The sequence below is a fragment of the Podarcis melisellensis genome (genome assembly GCF_964234715.1).
Source record: "Podarcis melisellensis genome assembly, chromosome: 1".
In the NCBI taxonomy this organism is placed as follows: Eukaryota; Metazoa; Chordata; class Lepidosauria; order Squamata; family Lacertidae; genus Podarcis; species Podarcis melisellensis.
Genome location: NC_138528.1, coordinates 57,383,102 through 57,402,134, shown reverse-complemented (window position 1 = coordinate 57,402,134; position 19,033 = coordinate 57,383,102). Strand labels below are relative to the sequence as shown.

The window sequence follows — 19,033 nt, the reverse complement described above, 5'->3', positions numbered from 1 at the left end:
CCTCCAGCTCACAAGGGGAAGAACACTGCTGGCAGGGCGAGAGGGCAGATCTCCACCAGCGAATGGCAAGAGGCAACGGAAAGCAGCCCCAGAGCCCCCCAGGTGATGATGGCAGGGTGAAGAGGCAGCGCAGCCTTACGCCCCTTCATTTAGGAAGCAAGACAGCACTGCGCTCCACGGGGCTTACTCGCGGGTAAACGTGCCCAGGAGTTGCAGCCTTGGTCTCCCCTTCCCCCCGCGGGAGAGAGAAGTTCTCCTCCCCAATCCCACTTGTAGCCCTCATAAACATCCTTCACAACAGTACAAAAGCGCGTGATTTGATCCCCATCGCGGGGCTCCCCGCGGCGGAGTCTCGAACCCGGAGCCCCGAGCCTCCGGGGCGGGAAAGAAGGACGCGAGGCAGCGGCCCAGTCCTTGACGCGCGGTGCATTGTGGGCCACGCACTGTTGTGTGCAGGAGCCGCGGAGGCTGCCGGGAGCGGCGGGAGGCGGCGACGAAACTCTGAACGGCGGCGGCGGCGGGGAGCAGGAGGAGGAGGCGGCGGCGGCGGCTGAGGGCCCGGCTTGGACGGCAGCAGCGGCGGCCGGACTCGCTCAGCTTCTCCTCGGCTCCACCAGCGGGACCCTACCGGGCCAGGGGCCGCCGCCGCGGGACGGAGGAGCGCCGAGAGAGCAGCAGCAGCGCCGCCGCCGTGGCCACCTCGGATGCGGAGGTGGCGGCAGGAGGAGGCGGAGCGACCTGCGGGTGGGAAGGCCGGGCTCGAGGGTGAGGGGCGCTCGCCTCTCTCCGCCGAGGCCTCCGGGGAAGGGAAGCGAAGCCCCACCTTCCTGCCCCCTCTTCTTCCTCCTGGTGAGGGGGGAACCTCCGAGGAGAAGCAGCTCAACTTCGGACTCCCCCCACCCACTCCCAACTTTTCAGCCGCTTCTGCGTTTTATTGGTTCCTCCATCCAATTTCTACACTTTGGGGTGGGGATTAAGGATTAGGGCCGCTCCCCCCGTTTTTTTTTAACTTCCAAGGAAGATGCCCAGAAAGGCTTCTGCGCCCCCTTGAAGCTTCCCCACCGCACCCACCGCCGCCTCTCTCTGAAAGAAAACAACCAACAACCCGCTTAAGAGGAATTATAAATGCGGGACAAGAGACCCGAGAAGGAAAAGTTCCTGCGCTGCCTAACGAGAGGCGGATTGGAGCAGCGCCCTCCCAGCTCCTGCGGGAATAGAGAAGTTCTCCCAACTTTTTTTGTATCTTCGGGTTTTTTTAAGTAGCGCCATCGTGACCTAAAGTGAGCTTTGTATACTGTGCACTGTTGATTGATTGTCGGCCTAGAAGCACTGAAAACAGTTGGCCCTCTTTTTTTGGCCACACGCTTCTCCTAACCTGGCTTTTTTTGTAAGCCAGGATTAGATAGGAAGGGAGCTTGCTTGAAGACTGGGTTGTTCCGTGTCTGTTTCTTTACCCCAGAGGACGATACTATCTTGCTGCTGCTGCTGCTGCTCCTGTTGGACCATCTCCTTTTCCAAGCAAGATTATTTATCCTCTTGTTTGCGGTTCAAGGATTATTTAATGAATGGATTTTGTAGTCAAGCTGGACGGCTGCTCTACCATTTGAAATGTTTTTGGAAATCATGCCGAGTTGCTGAAAAGAGCTGATATTGCTGGAAAATTTTAGCCTCTGGCAAAGCCTTTTTTGTTCACCGACCAAGGTAAATGAAACAATGGAAGCTTATAAATTATTTTAGTTAGCAGCTATAAAACATGAAATAACTAAGAGAAAAGTAACTACATACATTCCACTTTGATTATGTTGATTAATGCCTAAGAATTATAAATGAAGTTTTTCATTATATTATATAATCATAAACGTATGAGGAGTGGAATTGGTCCCATTGCATGGCCCTTGAGAAAATTGCTTGCTTATGTTTAGCTCAGTCTTTATGAACATCTAAGGAGGGATAAAGGACTTTATTAGATGAACTGCTTAATTTGGTTGGCTTTAGCAGAAGGTTAGCTGTTCAGTTTTGTCAGGGAACAGACACATTAACTCAGTTTTTTTGTACTTTTTGTAATGCTGTACTGAAGTGTATATGTCCACATACATATTAAAACTTAAAGAGCTATACAGTCACTATTATTAAAATAGTTTAACATGTGCTTTGATGCTTTTGTATTTTGTTCCCATGGTGGCTTTTTGTGATGCATTGTAGGGTCTAGTGATGCTGTATTGCTGTTAGTGCTTTGATCTTCTGCTTGTTCATGAGGTTGCTTTTTGTGTTGTACTTCCTAAGAGCCTGCCTGCTTATTAATTGATGGCGGCATCCAACTGCAAAAAGGCTCTAATGCTACTAATGGCAACAAATTTCTGTAATGGAGATTGTTCAGCTACAATAATAAGCTCATGTAGACAGTAAAACCTAGCTAGCTTTCATGAGGGCAGAGGGCAGTTTTAAGAACCTGGGGGTACCTATTTTTCCATATAATTGATTGTAGTTCTACTGTAGATCTTTGATTTTATATGCATCATAAGCTTGCTTTTAAGTTTTGTACCAGTTACAGGATAGGATGCAAGTTCTTTAAATCATTGCATTTACATTGCTTAATAACTACTGCCTGTGGTTCTATACTTGCAATGCAGATTAGATTTCCTTATCTCACCCACAAATATGTGGGTGATTCACCCCTTTGCCTCTAATAACTTCAACAGGATAAAGTGTGTTGAACAATTGTGCTAAGTGAATCTGAGGACTTGAAAGGCATTTGGTTTTGTCAGGTTATAGGTAATGTAGCATAAGAATCTTGTTAGGAGTAGCAAGTTAGAAAATGAGGTATTGTGTTAGCAGTTAGTGCTAGTAATGCATATTTGTTTTATACTTAGCTCATAAACGTCATTTGACGTGACAGTTGTAAAGACACTGCTAACAAACCTCCACTGCTACATTCAGATAAGTTAAAGAGGTTGTGGGGTACTTTATGTCATTGGGGAAGACCATTGCACATAAAAGCTCTGTTACTCTGGATTTGTATTTTTTGCCATGTTAATGGTATAACTAAATAAGTCTTACATTTCATTTCAAGATGATGTGCGAGGTGATGCCAACTATCAGTGAGGCAGAGATTCCCTCAGGGGGAAGTGGAAGCCATGGTTCAGGTTCCCCCCTACAGTCGGATGCTGATTCCCATTTCGAGCAATTAATGGTATCCATGTTGGAGGAACGAGATCGCCTTTTGGACACACTGCGAGAGACTCAAGAGACACTAGCGTTAACACAGGGTAAACTACATGAAGTTGGTCATGAAAGGGATTCTCTACAACGACAGCTTAATACTGCACTGCCACAGGTATGTATTTTTAATATATATATATATATATATATACTCACAAACAAACAAAAAGCAAACTTTGATATCATTAAACTTTAGAACACTGTCTTCAGGAATTAATATGTGAGTTAAATGAAACACTTTAAAGAGCCCATAGCATGATTTTTTCCCTTTGCTTAGTGATATAATATAGGAAATATGAGACAAAAAGTTTAATGTGAGCAGGAAAACATTGAAGGTTGCTTCATACTGCACTGTTGTTGCAGGATAGACTCTCAGAACCTTGCAAATTTAGCTTTACGTGGCTTTTTAGCTTTTTTAGAAGTAACAGTTTGTAATCAAGGTGGCCAGCAAGATTTCTAAGGCTAGAATAAGCAAACCTTTCGTGTAAGGTTTGTAGTAGTGTAAGTAGAGTGGTGGTGGTGTTGTAGTGTAAATTGACAGAATTGATTGGCATTAAAGGTGAATTGCTTTACTCTTAAAGATATCTAGGGTTCATCTTTAGAGAGGTGGAATTAAGCACATATAGAATCTGAGCAGCAACTGGAGGGATTATACATTTTAAAAAAACTACAATTCTGGTTGTGCCCCTATTATTTCTTAGGAGGGGAGAGAGTGGTAGAGGGAGAATCTAGAGGTGTCAAACATAGTGAACCACTGTTCTTCTCCATATTAAGAAATTGTCATCTTGATCATTCTCTGTGCCAGGAGAGAGCTGTAGCAGTAGTCATAGTTTGCAGTCAGGTTTCTATAGATCAGAAAACAAGCACATTATGGCCCCACCCCTGCACCCTTTGTGTCCTTTTCTCCTGTCAGAGGCTGGACTATCCTATTAACAGCAGCTGCCAGACACTATCTGTTAGGCTCTCTAGCAAAATAGCGAGCCACTCAAGTGCTAGGGTATCCCTTTCTTTCTCCTGATAAAGAAAAAGCCCAACCTACCTGTAGGAGTTACTGGTCCCAGGATATGTGAGCGTCAGAGCTCAGTGGGGTTTTGGATCAAGTCTGTAGTCACCAGATGTAGTTGACTCAGTCAGTTGCTGGCATAAAATAAATTTAAGACTTCTGTAGTATAGAATCTCTCCAGTTAATGCCAGGAGAAATAGCAGCAGATGATTGATCTTTAATAAAAAGGTAAAGGACCCCTGACATGTCAAGTCCAGTCGCGAACGCCTCTGGGGTTGCAGCACTCATCTCATTTTACTAGCTGAGGGAGCCGACGTTTGTCTCCAGACAGTTTTTCCGGGTCATGTGGCAAGCTGCTTCTGGCGAAACCAGAAACGCCGTTTATCTACTTGCACTTTGACGTGCTTTCGAACTGCTAGGTTGGCAGGAGCTGGGACCGAACAATGGGAGCTCACCCTGTTGCGGGGATTCGAACCATAGAGTACATGCAAAAGGTCCCATATTCAGTCCCGGTATCTCCAGGTAGTACAAGGAGAAACTCTTGTCTGAAACCATGGAGAGCCACTGGCAGTTACTGTCAACAATACTACGCTAGATGGATGAGTTTTCGGGTGGGACCCCTAAATGGCTTGTGATCCAACAACCTAAACAGTGAGCCTCTGCTAATATCAACTGATCTCAGGCCCTATGATTGGCAGGGGAGGCAGGAAATGGTAATAGCTCTCCATGGTTTCAGGTAAGGGTCTCTCTCAGTTCTACCTGGAGATACTTGGGATTGAACCTGGGATCTTTTGCATGGAAAGCGTGTTCTCTTCTCTATTGCTGAGCTATAGCCCTTCCCATTAAAAAGCTTCTTATGTTCCTTTCTTAACTGAACCATCATACATCCTTCTGAGATTTGGAGCTGGTTAACTACTTGTTGCCCTTGTGCTGCTTCAGTATTAAGTCTCCTCAGATTATTTGGTGTGTGTTTTTTTAAGCTGCCACTTAAATACTGACATATGTGTTGAGCTTTAATGGAATGCAGAGTCTGCAGAGAAAAGCTCCTTATTTTGGCTGTAGTCTTAAATGAGAACACAATGCATTTGTTATATATAATTGTTAGAAGAGGATATTTAAGGCTTTCTCTCCCACAGGGATATGTTTGGGGGGGGGGGAGAGGGGGGAGGGTGTATCAGTTTAAGAAGTTACTTTGGAGACTGCCAGAGGAGAGAAACAATAGGATTTTATTTTTGTTTGTATATGTGTAAATAAAGAAGCAAGTAGCCCAACTATAGCCAGCCTCTTGTCAAGTATGCTACAAGTTGATTCCACTGCATAAGACAATACCTCTCTAATAATTGGCATGAGATTACAGTAATATGTTTAACAAACAGTCTTGTGGCACCTTAAAGATGAAGTAATTTATTCTGACATAAGTTTTTGTGGACTTATTTGTCTTAAAGATGCAACAGGACTCTGTTTTTGTTTTAAGAGACTAACACTTGTACTCCACTGGACAGGGAACAAATTATACATCAATACGATCTAAAATAATCAGCACTCAAAAACACCACAAGAAAAGCAAGAAAACAGAAATATTTTTTCCTTATGTTGGGTCAGATCAGAAAGTAATTAGTCCCTTTAGATCAGTGTAACAAAGGGTCTCAAATCCAGTTTCACTGATGCTAACTAAATACTGAAAATTGAACCTAGAGCCTGATTATATTCAAAGCCTGAACATGGTGAAGCCACCTGGCATTCTTGCTTGAGGTAGAGATTGTTAGAACAACTTTATTTAAAGCAGAGATGGGGAACCTGAGGCTCTCCAGATACTGGGTTGCAACTATGTGTCATCCCTGACCATTGGTCATGCTGGCAAGGGCAAATGGAGTTGGAGTCCATTAACATATAGACAACCTCAGGTTCCTCATCCCTAGTGTAGGGATAACTTTCATAAATAAATAGCATTACACTGAGAATTTTGATATATTGTTTGCTAGACTCTAGCATTTGGACTTCTTTGGATGTGCATATGGTTGGCTTAATGAAAGTTGAAGATTTAGAGAGGCAATCATATTGGTTCCTCCCTCCTTCAGAGGGAGTGTAACCCCATCAAGAGCAGGCAACCTACTATCCGTCCAGTCTAGGGAACCACGCACTGACAGTGCCTCAGTCTGAAAGGCAAGCATGGAAATGCTTCTCCAGACTAATTTGTGGCCATTCTTTTCAAAACTTATTCTTAAAGCCAGTATTAGAAACTGAGTTATGAAACCTAGGAGCTAAATGGCACCTTAAACCTAGGTTATGGGTGCAACAACGGAATGTCTAGGCGCACTTTTTATAACAAGAATACAAAGCTGAAAATGAATGAACTGCAACTAAAATCTTATATTCATTTCCCATATGGTCTAGTCCTCATCTGAAGACTTCAAAAAACTAATAATAATAATAATAATAATAATAATAATAATAATAATAATAAATTTATTTATATTCCACCCTCCCCAGGTGAAGCCAGGCTCAGAGCGGCTGACAACAGTAAAAGTAATACAGCATTCTAAAACCAATTCATTCTAAAATCAATTCAAAATCAAATTAATGGCAACCATTGGGCTAGAGTTTTATGAGGATTACCAAAGGAGGGGGTCAGGCTGTGCTTTGGCCAAAGGCCTGGTGGAACAGCTCTGTCTTGCAGGCCCTGTGGAAAGATGTCAAGTCCTGCAGGGCCCTAGTCTCTTGTGACAGAGTGTTCCACCAGATTGGGGCCACAGCCGAAAAAGCCCTGGCTCTGGTTGAGGCCAGCCTAACCTCCCTGTGGCCTGGGACCTCCAATATGTTTTTGTTTGAAGACCGTAAGGTCCTCCGTGGGACATACCAGGAGAGCCCGTCCCATACGTACGAGGGTCCTAGGCTGTATAGGGCTTTAAAGGTTAAAACCAGCACCTTAAACATGATCCTGTACTCCACCAGGAGCCAGTGCAGCTGGTATAGCACTGGGTGAATGTGATCCCACGGCAAGGACCCCGTAAGGAGTCTTGCTGCAGCATTCTGCACCCGCTGGAGTTTCTGGGTCAGTCTCAAGGGCAGCCCCATGTAGAGTGCTTCCCCTGCCTGCCCCCCTAATATTCTTAAGATGGTCTCTTCTCCAGTCTTCAGAGAGTGGCAGGAAGTGGGGCAGCAGAAAAAGGCCCTCCTTTCCTTCCAATCTGCAGCTTTAATCTGAAATCTTAGGCACAGTACTGTGCTCAGAGCTCAGAAACTGCTCATGCTAATGAAATTCCTTGTCTCAAAACGCTTAGAACAATGGGAATTTTGAATGCTGCTTAAAGCCTAGGAAATAAGTTGATGGGTGAATAAAATTCACAAGTCTAATTTTAACCTGGACAATGTGTCATGTTGTTTGGATACTCAGCTATTCGTTTCTTTAATATATAGAGGAAAACGACACGAGGGAAACTTGAGGCAACTTATCTAACTTGGTTCTCAGTGCCTAAAAACTACATGTTTTCATAATCACATACAGCTAAACAAGCAAAATAACTGACTACCAAAATAAAAAATAAAAAATGGCAACAACTAAAACTGTACCCATTACCTCTTGAAAATTAAGTGCAAATCTAATATGTATTGAATACATAGGTATGATATTGGGGGTATGTGTTATTGTTGGTTAGTGCATGAAAGTTAGTGTTAAATAGTTTTTATGTGTTTGGCTCTACAATGATACACTTCACAACTAAATACATATTTATTTAATGTACAACACATGGTGTATTTGTGCACCTGTACTTACAAGCAGAGGTTGTTGGAGGCCAGGGGCAGGAGTCTTGTTAGAATAAAGTTACCAACTCAAACGAAAAAAGCAGATAGTCCCTGACGGGGCCTCCTGGCTGGCTTAGACCTCGGAGGCCTAGGGCAAGTGTACCCGGCTGCACCTCCCTGCATGGACCCGCTTACAAGTGAATGAAAAATCAAGACAATTATTTTTTCCCTCAACATGCAGTTACTAAAATAGGCTTTGGAATTAGTGAAAGTTTTAAAATTGCAGGCATAGAGAGTTGCACTTCTTTATAGGCCTGCAGGATGAGTAATCTCAAGCAGTACTGATTAAGTTGTTGTAAAAGAAATGGTCATAATTGCTGTTACACGACTAATTATAGTGATTTGCTTGTGACACATAACATCAACTCTGCAGAAAAGAATGTTAAAATGTAAAAGACTTGAATGCCCTTGTATCAGTGTCCCTTCATGTTATTCTAATACTGTAGTGCCGAACATGCAATACATTTGTCCAAATAGCTATTAACCTCTAATATATTCTAAAGTACTGAAAAAGTTTCTTAGTGTAAGCTTCCAATGTAGTCTTCTTTTAAATAGTTTAGCTGTTTTTTTCCAGAATTTGATTGATTTGTTTGATTTAGAATTTCTCCAACTAGGCTTTGCTGTGAATTTTTGTACCCTGGATAAAGGTTGAATCACAGCAAGCAAGCTGTTAAATGTAGGGACTCGTTTAGGATTAACCTCTGTGGCATAGATCCCTTTAATGTTTAGGCATATTCTTCCCTTACCTACACAAGTTCTGATAGGAAAGAAGACTTTTCTGTCCACAGCCATCAACAAGTACCCCAAAATATCTCTATTTAGGCATACGCTATGCCAGCTAAGCTGTGAGCGTGCTGAAGCTGCCCTGTGGTATCAATGTGCTACAGCCTACAAATGTTTTGCCTGCTTCTAGAATCTGTCCCTGCCTGTGTTCTTTCATGATGGCTCAGGGCAGCATGAATTGAGCTCTCTAAAACTCGTAAACTTCTCTATGGCCATGTGGTATGCTTTTGCATTACAGGTGTTGTTAAATAACACAATTAGATATGGAATACACGGCTTTGTTTCTTGAAGAGGAAGAATCTTTTCACACAGGTGTGGGCCTCTCCCACTGTTGATGAGTAATCCACATTCTTAAGAGGCTGGAGCAACTCCCCTACAAAGAAAAGTTACAACATTTGGGTCTTTTTAGTATGGAACCTGATAAAGATTCAGGACAGGCAAAAGGATGTAGTTAGTGCTTCATGTAGTGCAGGAGTGGGCAACCTTTGGCCCTCTATATGTTGCTGAACTTCAACTCCCACCAGCCCCAGTAAGCATGCCTGATGACCAGGGATGAAATGAATTTAAGTTCAGCAACATCTGGAGGGCCAAGGGTTCCACACCCCTGACACATTGCACAGGTAAGCCCCCACGGGATGTAGTAATGGCCACCAACTTGCCTGGCTTTAAAAGAAATGCTGGCAAATTCACAAAGGGGAAGACTATTGGTGGCTCCTGATCACAATAGCTGTTCACTACCTCCAGTATCAGAGACTGTATGCCTCTGAATCCCAGTTGCTTGAGAGCAAGTGAGAGAGTGCTGTTGTACTCATGTCCTGATTGCAGGAATCCCATAGATATCTGATTGGCCACTGTGGAAACAGGATGCTGGATTAAACGGCTCTTTGGCCTGATCCAGCATATCTCTTCTTACATTCATGGTACATGCAGATGTTGTTCATGAGGGTAGAGCAGTAATTCCCAGAGTGCCAGGCAGGGGTGGATCTACTATGAAATTAATGAAGCTTAAGCTTCAGGGCCCCTAATCCCAGAGGAGGCCCTGAAGTGACTTGAGTCCACATTGCTTTAAAAAATGGGGTCTACTAGATGCAATTTGAGTCTCATGACTCAATTTTGTGTTGTATATATTACAACAATCTCAAAGTTTGAAAGTGAGTAGCACAGATGTTGTAAAGGTGTGGTGATCTGTCATGGAACAACTCAATTGAAGAAGATAACAGTGGTTACCCAGACCTTGTGGCTGGTTTTGAAGGGACCCCCATATTGGTTCAAGCGTTGGGGCCCCTAAAATGTAGGTCCGCCACCTGTGCCAGGGCCCAGTAGTGTGCTATGAGAAGCTAGTTTTTGCGCTATGAGAAATTAAATATTCTTTTAAGCCTAAATAACCCAATGGCATATTCAGTTCCCTATTTCATCTTTGCAAAATTGACTGCTCTAGCCTTGCCTCCTTCCATTTGGCCTCCACAGGTCATGTAATCCTAACATTGGTTCTAAATGCATTTGACCAATTCAACACCTCCCAATGTAGTGAAGCAGCATAATTGCTCATACTTAGAGGAGGCTTTCTATTAAGTTTCTGCATGAGTCACTGTTCTAGGCATGGCTCCTTCTATTTAGGTGATAATCCCAGAACTGTGAGTCATGCAGAAATGTGTAAAGACAGTTCCACTGATGGTGTAAAATTCTTGCTCTTAACTATCTATAATGAATGGGCCACCAGCTGTTGATGAATTGCAATTTAATCATTCGTCAACATTTGCTATGCTGGCTGGGGCAGATATAGGATGTAGTCCAACAACATGTTTGGAGAGCAAGCAACAAGTTGTCCACCCCTTCTCTAAAACATAATATTTTCTTAGGGTGCAAGTGTAAAGTGCTCTAATTCTAGGAGAGGGGGAAAGAAGTGGCTCTACCATCAGTAGTTTTGTGAAGCACTGGGCCAAATGTGGAAAAAAGTTTAAACACAACATTTATTCTAGCTATTGTAGGTATTACATTATATTAGATGTTGGAGATAAAAATGATTATAGTGATGAACGCAGTGTAAACCTTACACCTCCAAATAACTACACAGCTTGTTTCAGGAACTGTTCGTGCTGAAAATTTTCTTGCTTACAAGTATACAGGGATGCTAAATTGAGTACATTTTGAACTGCCATGAAAGAGGTGGCTAAATTTTTGTTTATGAAGTTGGAGGTTACGAAATGCATTTGCATTCTAAGCAGTAATGAACTTGAAAGCTGTAAATGCAGACGGGAGTTTACAACTTACAGGGTGGCCAAGTTCTTTCAGTAATTTGAAGACTTTCAGATGTTATCTGTGTCAACACCTAATTGCAATATTTAAAGCACATTTCCCAGTAAAATGTAATTGGTTTGCACCCGATTTAGAATGTCATCATGCATTGAAAGCTACTATCACTGGCAAAGTTGTATGGCTCCTGTCTTTTGTGAAAAAATAGCTAGGACAAGGTATTCTTAATTCTGCGTCCCCAAACATTGAAAACATCAATAAAACATGTAACCAACCTCCTGATCACAAATGCCTGATATTGCATAACCCTGTAGCAGAATTCTAGATCTTCTTCCTCTCTCAAAGTGATGACTCTTATTTTTTGCACTTTGGAACAGTTCATGAGCAGCTTGTAAGTCATTAAAGTATTTTAGTTGCCACCCTTCTTCTGCCTGTTGTTTTTGGGAAGCAAGTTTTGTTTAACATAGTTTAAATAAACTTAATTGTTGTATTAACAAAACTTTAGAAGTAGCACTAGAATCCTTTGTCCGTTCTTTGTCTCAAAGTATCATGTCAGCTGCTCTGTTCCTCCTGTAGATGTCTAATTTTTTATATGCTTGATAGTGGGCATTGCCTAGGATGGCTAGAAACAAGGAGCAACATCAAAAGTAGCTAGACATACCAGCAAGCACTTAAACACTGCTTTTTAAAATTATTATTTTTGTATTTGGCAAGTGTTAAATCAGCAGAATGTCCAAAAGTTTAATTCCAGAGTGCCAGCTAGCATTACTGTATTGAACAGTGTGTGCTTGGCATTCCACAAAATGCAAAAAAGTTCTTGTTTAAAGAAGCTTATACTGTAGTTCAGCAACATTTACCTCAAAATAATTTAGTCTTCAATATGTACCGTATTTTTCGCACCATAGGGCGCACCGGACCATAGGGCGCACCCATTTTTTTGGGGGGAAATAAAGGGGGAAAATTATTTTTCCCCCCCCCAGGCGCGGGGCTGGGGCGGGGGAAGCTCGAGCTTCCCCCGACCCCAGCCCGCAAACAGGCAGTTCTCTGCAAGCCGTGGGAGCATTCCCGCTGCTTGTGGAGAGGTCCGCGAAGCCTGGGCGCGCTGAGCTCAGCGCGCGCAGGCTTCGGCATGCTGGCAACTCCCCGCAAGGAGCCGGAGCGCTCCGGCTCCTTGCGGAGAGGTCCGCGAAGCCTGGGCGCGCTGAGCTCAGCGCGTGCAGGCTTCGGCATGCTGGCAACTCCCCGCAAGGAGCCGGAGCGCTCCGGCTCCTTGCGGAGAGGTCCGCGAAGCCTGGGCGCGCTGAGCTCAGCGCGCGCAGGCTTCGGCATGCTGGCAACTCCCCGCAAGGAGCCGGAGCGCTCCGGCTCCTTGCAGAGAGGTCCGCGAAGCCTGGGCGCGCTGAGCTCAGCGCGCGCAGGCTTCGGCATGCTGGCAACTCCCCGCAAGGAGCCGGAGCGCACCGACCCCTCTCACTCTCCAGGCTTCAGCGAAAGCCTGCATTCGCACCATAGGACGCACACACATTTCCCCTTCATTTTTGGAGGGGAAAAAGTGCGTCCTATGGTGCGAAAAATACGGTATATAATGGTCATTGCCTTTTAATTGTGATGTCTCAGCAAAAATGCAGAATTCTAGTGAAATCTGAAAAAAGAATCTTAAACAACTGGCACAGGGAGTAGAAGGGAAAGGTATCATGAGCGAATGACAAGTGCTATCCCAGAACAGTTAATTCCAGTTTTGTCAGGAGTGAAATGCAGTCAATGCTTTTAATTACTTCAAACAATCGTTGAAAATTAGGTGGGCTGTTGTTGTTTTTTCCTACTCAGAACTTGTTGAAATAGAAGTACTGGGTATATTATTTAATATGTATATTCTACTTTGCAGTGTGCATTGAGCAGAGCTGTGATTTAGGGAAAGTTCCCTGCTCAGAAATACTGCAGATAAATGCCTACAGCCTTACAAGATCAGCTGCCAACCAAAACACACTATAGGAGAGTGAATGTTTCTATTGTGAAATCCTGGCATACTTTTCTCCATGGGCCCCAGGACCATTCGATTTCACTGAGGGGAACTGTGGAGAAAAAGCTTAATGAGAAATTCAGAACTCTTGGTGCTGAAAAGTCAAATGTAGGCCACTAGAATATGTAAAGCATACTTGTTTCTAGAACGCATTCATAAGGAAAAATGTAGTTGCCACAGACATTTTTTAGTAAGTTTTCCAATAGTTTTATATTTGCAGTGGTGAGAGGATTTTTGAAATGATACCTCTAGCCATCAAATAGAACAAGAGGTTTTCTGTTGATCAATTGTCTGGGGTTTTCAAAACAGGTTTAACAAACAAACAATTGTATTGCCAAACAATGTTTTGTTCTGTTTTTTTAAAAGGCATTAACATTATGGGAGCAAAGGATAATCACCAACAGGTTAGATAGCTACGTTAATTACAAAAACCAAATACAGCGGTATCTCGGGTTACAGACGCTTCATGTTACAGGTGCTTCAGGTTACAGATTCCTCTAACCCAGAAATAGTACCTCGGGTTAAGAACTTTGCTTCAGGGTGAGAACTGAAATCGCATGGCGGCAGCAGGAGGCCCCATTAGCTAAAGTGGTACCTCAGGTTAAGAACAGTTTCAGGTTAAGAACGGACCTCCAGAATGAATTAAGATCTTAACCTGAGGTACCACTGTAGCTGTTACTGTGAAACTATGACATTAACAGGGCTCAGGGTAGTGCACATGGACCACCCACTGTCCTGTTAGTTTAATAGCTGGAAAAAATCTATGGTAAAGGTTAGGTTGAGCATGTGATTGCTGAATGAGTAATGCCTATGTCAAGGTTTAAATGCAAGTGCCCCTGTCCCTAGCCTTATACTCTATCCTCTAAGTCAGTGGTTTCCAAAAAGGGGGATCCATGGTTCCATCCCTTGTCTTCCCCCCAACTAATTTTTTGTCATTTTTGTGCAATTTTTCAATAAATTGGCCAAAATATATTTGAAATCATACCACAATAACAATTTTGACACAGCAATATACTGCTTGTCGCGCGACGGAGAGCAGGAAAGCCGGTTTCAAGGCACTTCTGATCTGAAATGCCTTCCCTCACGTTGAGGGAGACCAGGGCAGCTGATCGCCCTCACTTCAAGGCACTGTGGCACTACCATCCCCTGGCACTGAGGTGAAACAGTGTTTCTCAGTCAGCAGAAAAGCAGCAGCAGGCACAGTGGATATGCATCTTCACTGGCTGTCACTGCTGGCTGCCCCATGGACAACGGCTTGATCTCCGCGGCTGCTCCTTCCCTCATCCTCAACGCCTGGAATCTCCAATTTCAGACATCATGATATATCAGAATACTGCAATGTTGAAAATGCTGCTGATATATCACAGTGTTGAAAACCAGATATTGCTCAGCCCTAGTCTGTTTTTTAGTGTAACTAAAATCCTTTGCTTATTAGGGGCTACCCACATTTTGTTCAAAAAATTGCTTTGCAGAGGTAACTACCATAGAGTTATCAAAATTTTCAAAAGTAGGGAGTCCGAGGCTTGGCTTTTGAAAAAGAGGGGGTCCTCTGTAATCAGCTAATTGGGAACCTCTGCTCTAGGTAGTAATAACTGTTTGTGTTCTTGTTTGAATGTACTATACAGTGGTACCTCGAGTTAAGAACTTAATTCATTCTGGAGGTCCATTCTTAAGCTGAAACTGTTCTTACAGTTCTTACAGGAACCTGAGGTACCACTTTAGCTAATGGGGCCTCCCGCTGCCGCTGTGCCACCACTGTGCGATTTCTGTTCTCATCCTGAAGCAAAGTTCTTAACCCGAGGTACTATTTCTGGGTTAGCGGAGTCTGTAACCTGAAGCGTCTGTAGCCCGAGATACCTGTAATGTTATAGTAGGTAGTGGAAAAGATTTGCTGTGCTACTGGGTTTGCCCCGAGTCTTTGAATGCTAGAGGCTGTGCTCCCTTTGCTATCACAGGACAGCACAGTGAAATACAAAAGGTCAGCTGACATCCAAACAGTGACATTTTTGGCATATTTGATAATATTTGACTGGTATCAAATAGACCAGGGGTCAGCAACCTTTTTCATCCGTGGGCTGGTCCACCATCCCTCAGACCATGCGGTTGGCCGGACTATATTTTGAAGAAAAAAATGAATGAATTCCTGTGCCCCACAAACAACCCAGAGATGCATTTAAAATAAAAGGACACATTCTATTAATGTAAAAACACGCTGACTCCTGGACCATCCACAGGCTGGATTGAGAAGGCGATTAGGCCGCATCCAGCCCACGGGCCTTAGGTTGCCTACCCCTGAGATAGACTGTCAGTTGTCCAGTGTGTCTATCCTACCCTAGCAGCAACTTTGGCCTGTGTTATAGCTGGAATTTGTTGTGGGAAAGCATGTTTGATTATGTGATGCTTCCTGGAATTATCTAATTTTTATGCACAGCAGTATTTCAACTGTTCTACAGTATGTTTTTTGCTGTTCATTTTGAAAGAGTCCATTTTTAAAAATAAGTAATTGATATCTTTGTGTTCTCAAAATAGTTCATGAGATATGCTTATTTTTATCTGTAAAGATAAAGTCAGAAGTCTAATTGAATAAAAATATGCAAAGCATCTGCAAGCAGTAGAATGACACATGGTTCTACTGTTTGCATCTGGTGTAAATCCAAGAAGTACCCTTGGACAGATGACTGTCTCCAATATGGCGTCAGAAAGTGGTGGGAAGCTAATTTAAGATCATTCATCTAGTAGTGCTGTCATTTTCCAGTAATGTATACCAAGCTTTTGTACTGGAAAAAAACATTTGTATCCAGAAGTGTTGTAATGCTTTAGTTACAGAGTACTACAGTTTCAGTAATCCTAAAACCCAATTTCCAAGATAGCAAGAATGAAGAATGTTTAAAGTAGTTGCCATAAATACTCATAAAAAATTCAGTCAGAAAGATGAAGAAATGAGTCCCACTCTTTAGGTATAAAGAAATTTAATTGAGTTAAATATTTTTACCTGCACAATCCTCAACTTATTCTGTATTATGTCCCCACATCAGTCAAATTGAGGAAATATATTTTAGATTTCACTCAAAATGTGTTTCATTCAGTCAGTTAACTTTGGACCTGAAGTTTCATAATAGAACACTTAACATTTCTAAAGAAGATCTATTGAAGCTTGACAATCACCTCAGTTAAGCTAAGGAAATCTATTGTAAATGATCTTGCATGTGCTTATAACTGGCTATGCATATTTGAACGCTCTTGTAAATGATCTTGCATGTGCATATAACTTGCTAGGCATATATGAAATATACAACACAGGATGTGGTTTATTGCTGAAAACATTACAATAATTTGTTTTTAGTCATCATAAGAAGCATTGTTGCCTAGCTGGCAACATAAGTGTTTTGAAATACATTGAAAAGAAAATATTGTTTTGAGTTGCATTCTATTCAAATGCTTCACAGAATGGCATTTCCATCCACATTCTTGTTACACTTTTACAGCTTGTTCATATGTGACTAGAGAAGCTTTAGGGTCAAAGTATATTTTGTATTAATTTGCTAGTGTATTAAACTTTAGGTGGAGTATAATCTAGTTAGCCCCCTTGCACTCATGGAAGGGGTTTCCTCCAGCAGATACCAGATCGAAGGTCCAGATTAAATCTGGCTGTTTATGAGCTGGAAGTCTCCCATTCTAGATGCAAAATGAATGGTATAAAGTAACACAAAAGAAGAAGGGAAAGCATGCATGACTTTTGAATTTAGTCAAAAGGCTTTTATAATCTTAGATTCTAGATTTTTAAAAACTGCATGTTTCATTGTTTTCTGCTCGTAACATATACATACTAAAAAAATGCATGCATCTTTGGTTAGATTTTCTTTATTTATAAAAAATGTTTATATACCATTATGTCATTTTTTTAAAAAAAATCAAAGCAGTTTAGAACAATAAAACATAAAACTCTACAATATAAACCATATTAAAAAGTTAAAAACAGACATCAATTAACCATTGTGGAAAGATGTATTCAAACTGCCTATGTGGGCCTGGCAGAATAGAAAATTTTCAGCATGCATTTAAAAGTTGTTTTGTATTCTTTGTTTTATAGAATATATATAATAATGTTATGTTACTAAGCAATTAAAAAAAAGCCAAGAAAAAATTTACAGACCCCCTCCCCCAAAGCATGCATTTAAAAGTTGTCACAAAAGGTGCCTGCTGAATCACTATTGGCAGAGTATTCCGCCAGTGATCGGGGTGATGGAAGTTGTAATTCAACAACACTTGGAGGCTAAACCCTGTCATAAAATGTTTGTTAAATAATGTGGTCGTACTACTTTGATGAAACTACATCTAAGTCTAAGAAGCATTGCCATTCAAATTGGTATTTGTAAATTATATGGAATGTGTGTTAATGTTTTCTATATTAAAGTGACAGGCCATATATTCACACAGATGGAATGTATATGTACACCCCACCCTTCTAATGCATAGTCATTACTTAGGACAGCTTGCCGCAGTTAAGGTCATTTATAGAATACAATAACACTTAATAAAATAGCCATTTAAAGAACAAGAGAGACAAACTGAGCAGATAAAATGGTCATTATATAGAAACATTATCTACTTAGTTGGAACTGATGCCTTCTGAAACAAACAAACAAAAAATCCTGAACTATTCACCAAAAATAACAAGGGGGAGTCCAGCTGAATCTGAGTATAGACAGGAAATATCTTGGAAGTAGGGGCATGAGCCCCTTTATAACCTCAGTTAGAATGGAAGGGCACCACCTGTACAGCAGTAAAGATCAGCCTTGTTATATACAGTGGTGCCCCGCAAGACGAATGCCTCGCAAGACGAAAAACCCGCAAGACGAAAGGGTTTTTCGGTTTTTGCGACGCTTCGCTAGACGATTTTCCCTATGGGCTTGCATCGCAAGACGAAAGCCCATAGGGAAATCTCGGGGACCTCTTTTAAATGCTGGCGGTGGGGAGCAAAGCCTTTTCCCCCCCTCCGGACTTCAGAAGAGGTCCAGGAAGGCCGGCGGGGGCGAAAGGCTTTGCTCCCCACCGCCAGCATTCTAAAAGCGGTCCGGGATAGCAGGGAAGCGCTTCCCGCTATCCCGGACGGCTTTTGAAGGCAGGCGGGGGGGAGCAAAGACTTTTGCCCCCCGCCAGCCTTCAGAAGAGGTCCAGGACCTCTTCTGAAGGCTGGCGGGGGGCAAAAGTCTTTGCTCCCCCCTGCCTGCCTTTCCGGGAGAGCGGAAAAGGCAGCGCTGCCTTCCCGCTCTCCCAGAAAGGCAGGCAGGGGGAACAAAGACTTTTGTCCCGCGCCCGCCTTCGGAAGAGGTCCAGGACCTCTTCTGAAGGCTGGCGGGGGGCAAAAGTCTTTGCTCCCCCTCCCACCTGCCTTCAAAAGCCGTCCGGGATAGCGGGAAGCGCTTCCCTGCTATCCCGGACCGCTTTTAAAATGCTGGCGGTGTCTTTGTCCCCCTGCCTGCCTTCCCGGGGGCTTTTAAATCGCCCCGGGACAGCGGAGAATTCCTCCGCTGTCCCGGGGCGATTTTAAAATGCTGGCGGGCGGCAGTGAAGGCTTTGCTGCCGTCCCCCAGCATTTTAAAAGCCCCCGGGACAGCGGAAAAGTCTCCGCTGTCCCGGGAAGGCAGGCGGGGGGGGGAGCAAAGACTTTCGCCCCCCGCCAGCCTTCAGAAGAGGTCGGGGGACAGATTGTCCCCAGACCTGGTCTGAAGGCGGTTTCCATAGGAATGCATTAATTGATTTTTAATGCATTCCTATGGGAAACCGTGCTTCGCAAGACGAAAAACTCGCAAGACGAAAAGACTTGCGGAACGAATTAATTTCGTCTTGCGAGGCACCACTGTAAACTTTCTACATAGGATAGCTGAATGAGCTCCACAAATGCTTTCCTGATTACCTTCTTGATCTTCAGTGTTCTGTTATGCAATCAG

General features: G+C 43.0%; 1 protein-coding gene across 8 annotated transcripts in view; it reads left to right on the top strand.

The window, feature by feature from the left end:
• The first annotated feature begins 512 nt into the window (after positions 1 to 512).
• Positions 513 to 19,033, top strand: part of PPFIA1 (PTPRF interacting protein alpha 1) — a 56,882-nt gene continuing 38,361 nt past the window's right edge. For 3 of the 8 annotated variants that reach the window (XM_081891201.1, XM_081891203.1, XM_081891200.1), the window contains exons 1-2: positions 515 to 1,701; positions 3,071 to 3,334. In XM_081891201.1, the coding sequence (XP_081747327.1) occupies positions 3,071 to 3,334 (264 nt within the window). In that variant the 5' untranslated portion in view covers positions 515 to 1,701. Of the gene's footprint in view, positions 1,702 to 3,070; positions 3,335 to 19,033 lie in introns of all 8 variants that reach the window. The other 5 variants (XM_081891205.1, XM_081891204.1, XM_081891202.1 and 2 more) reach the window with 4 other exon arrangements.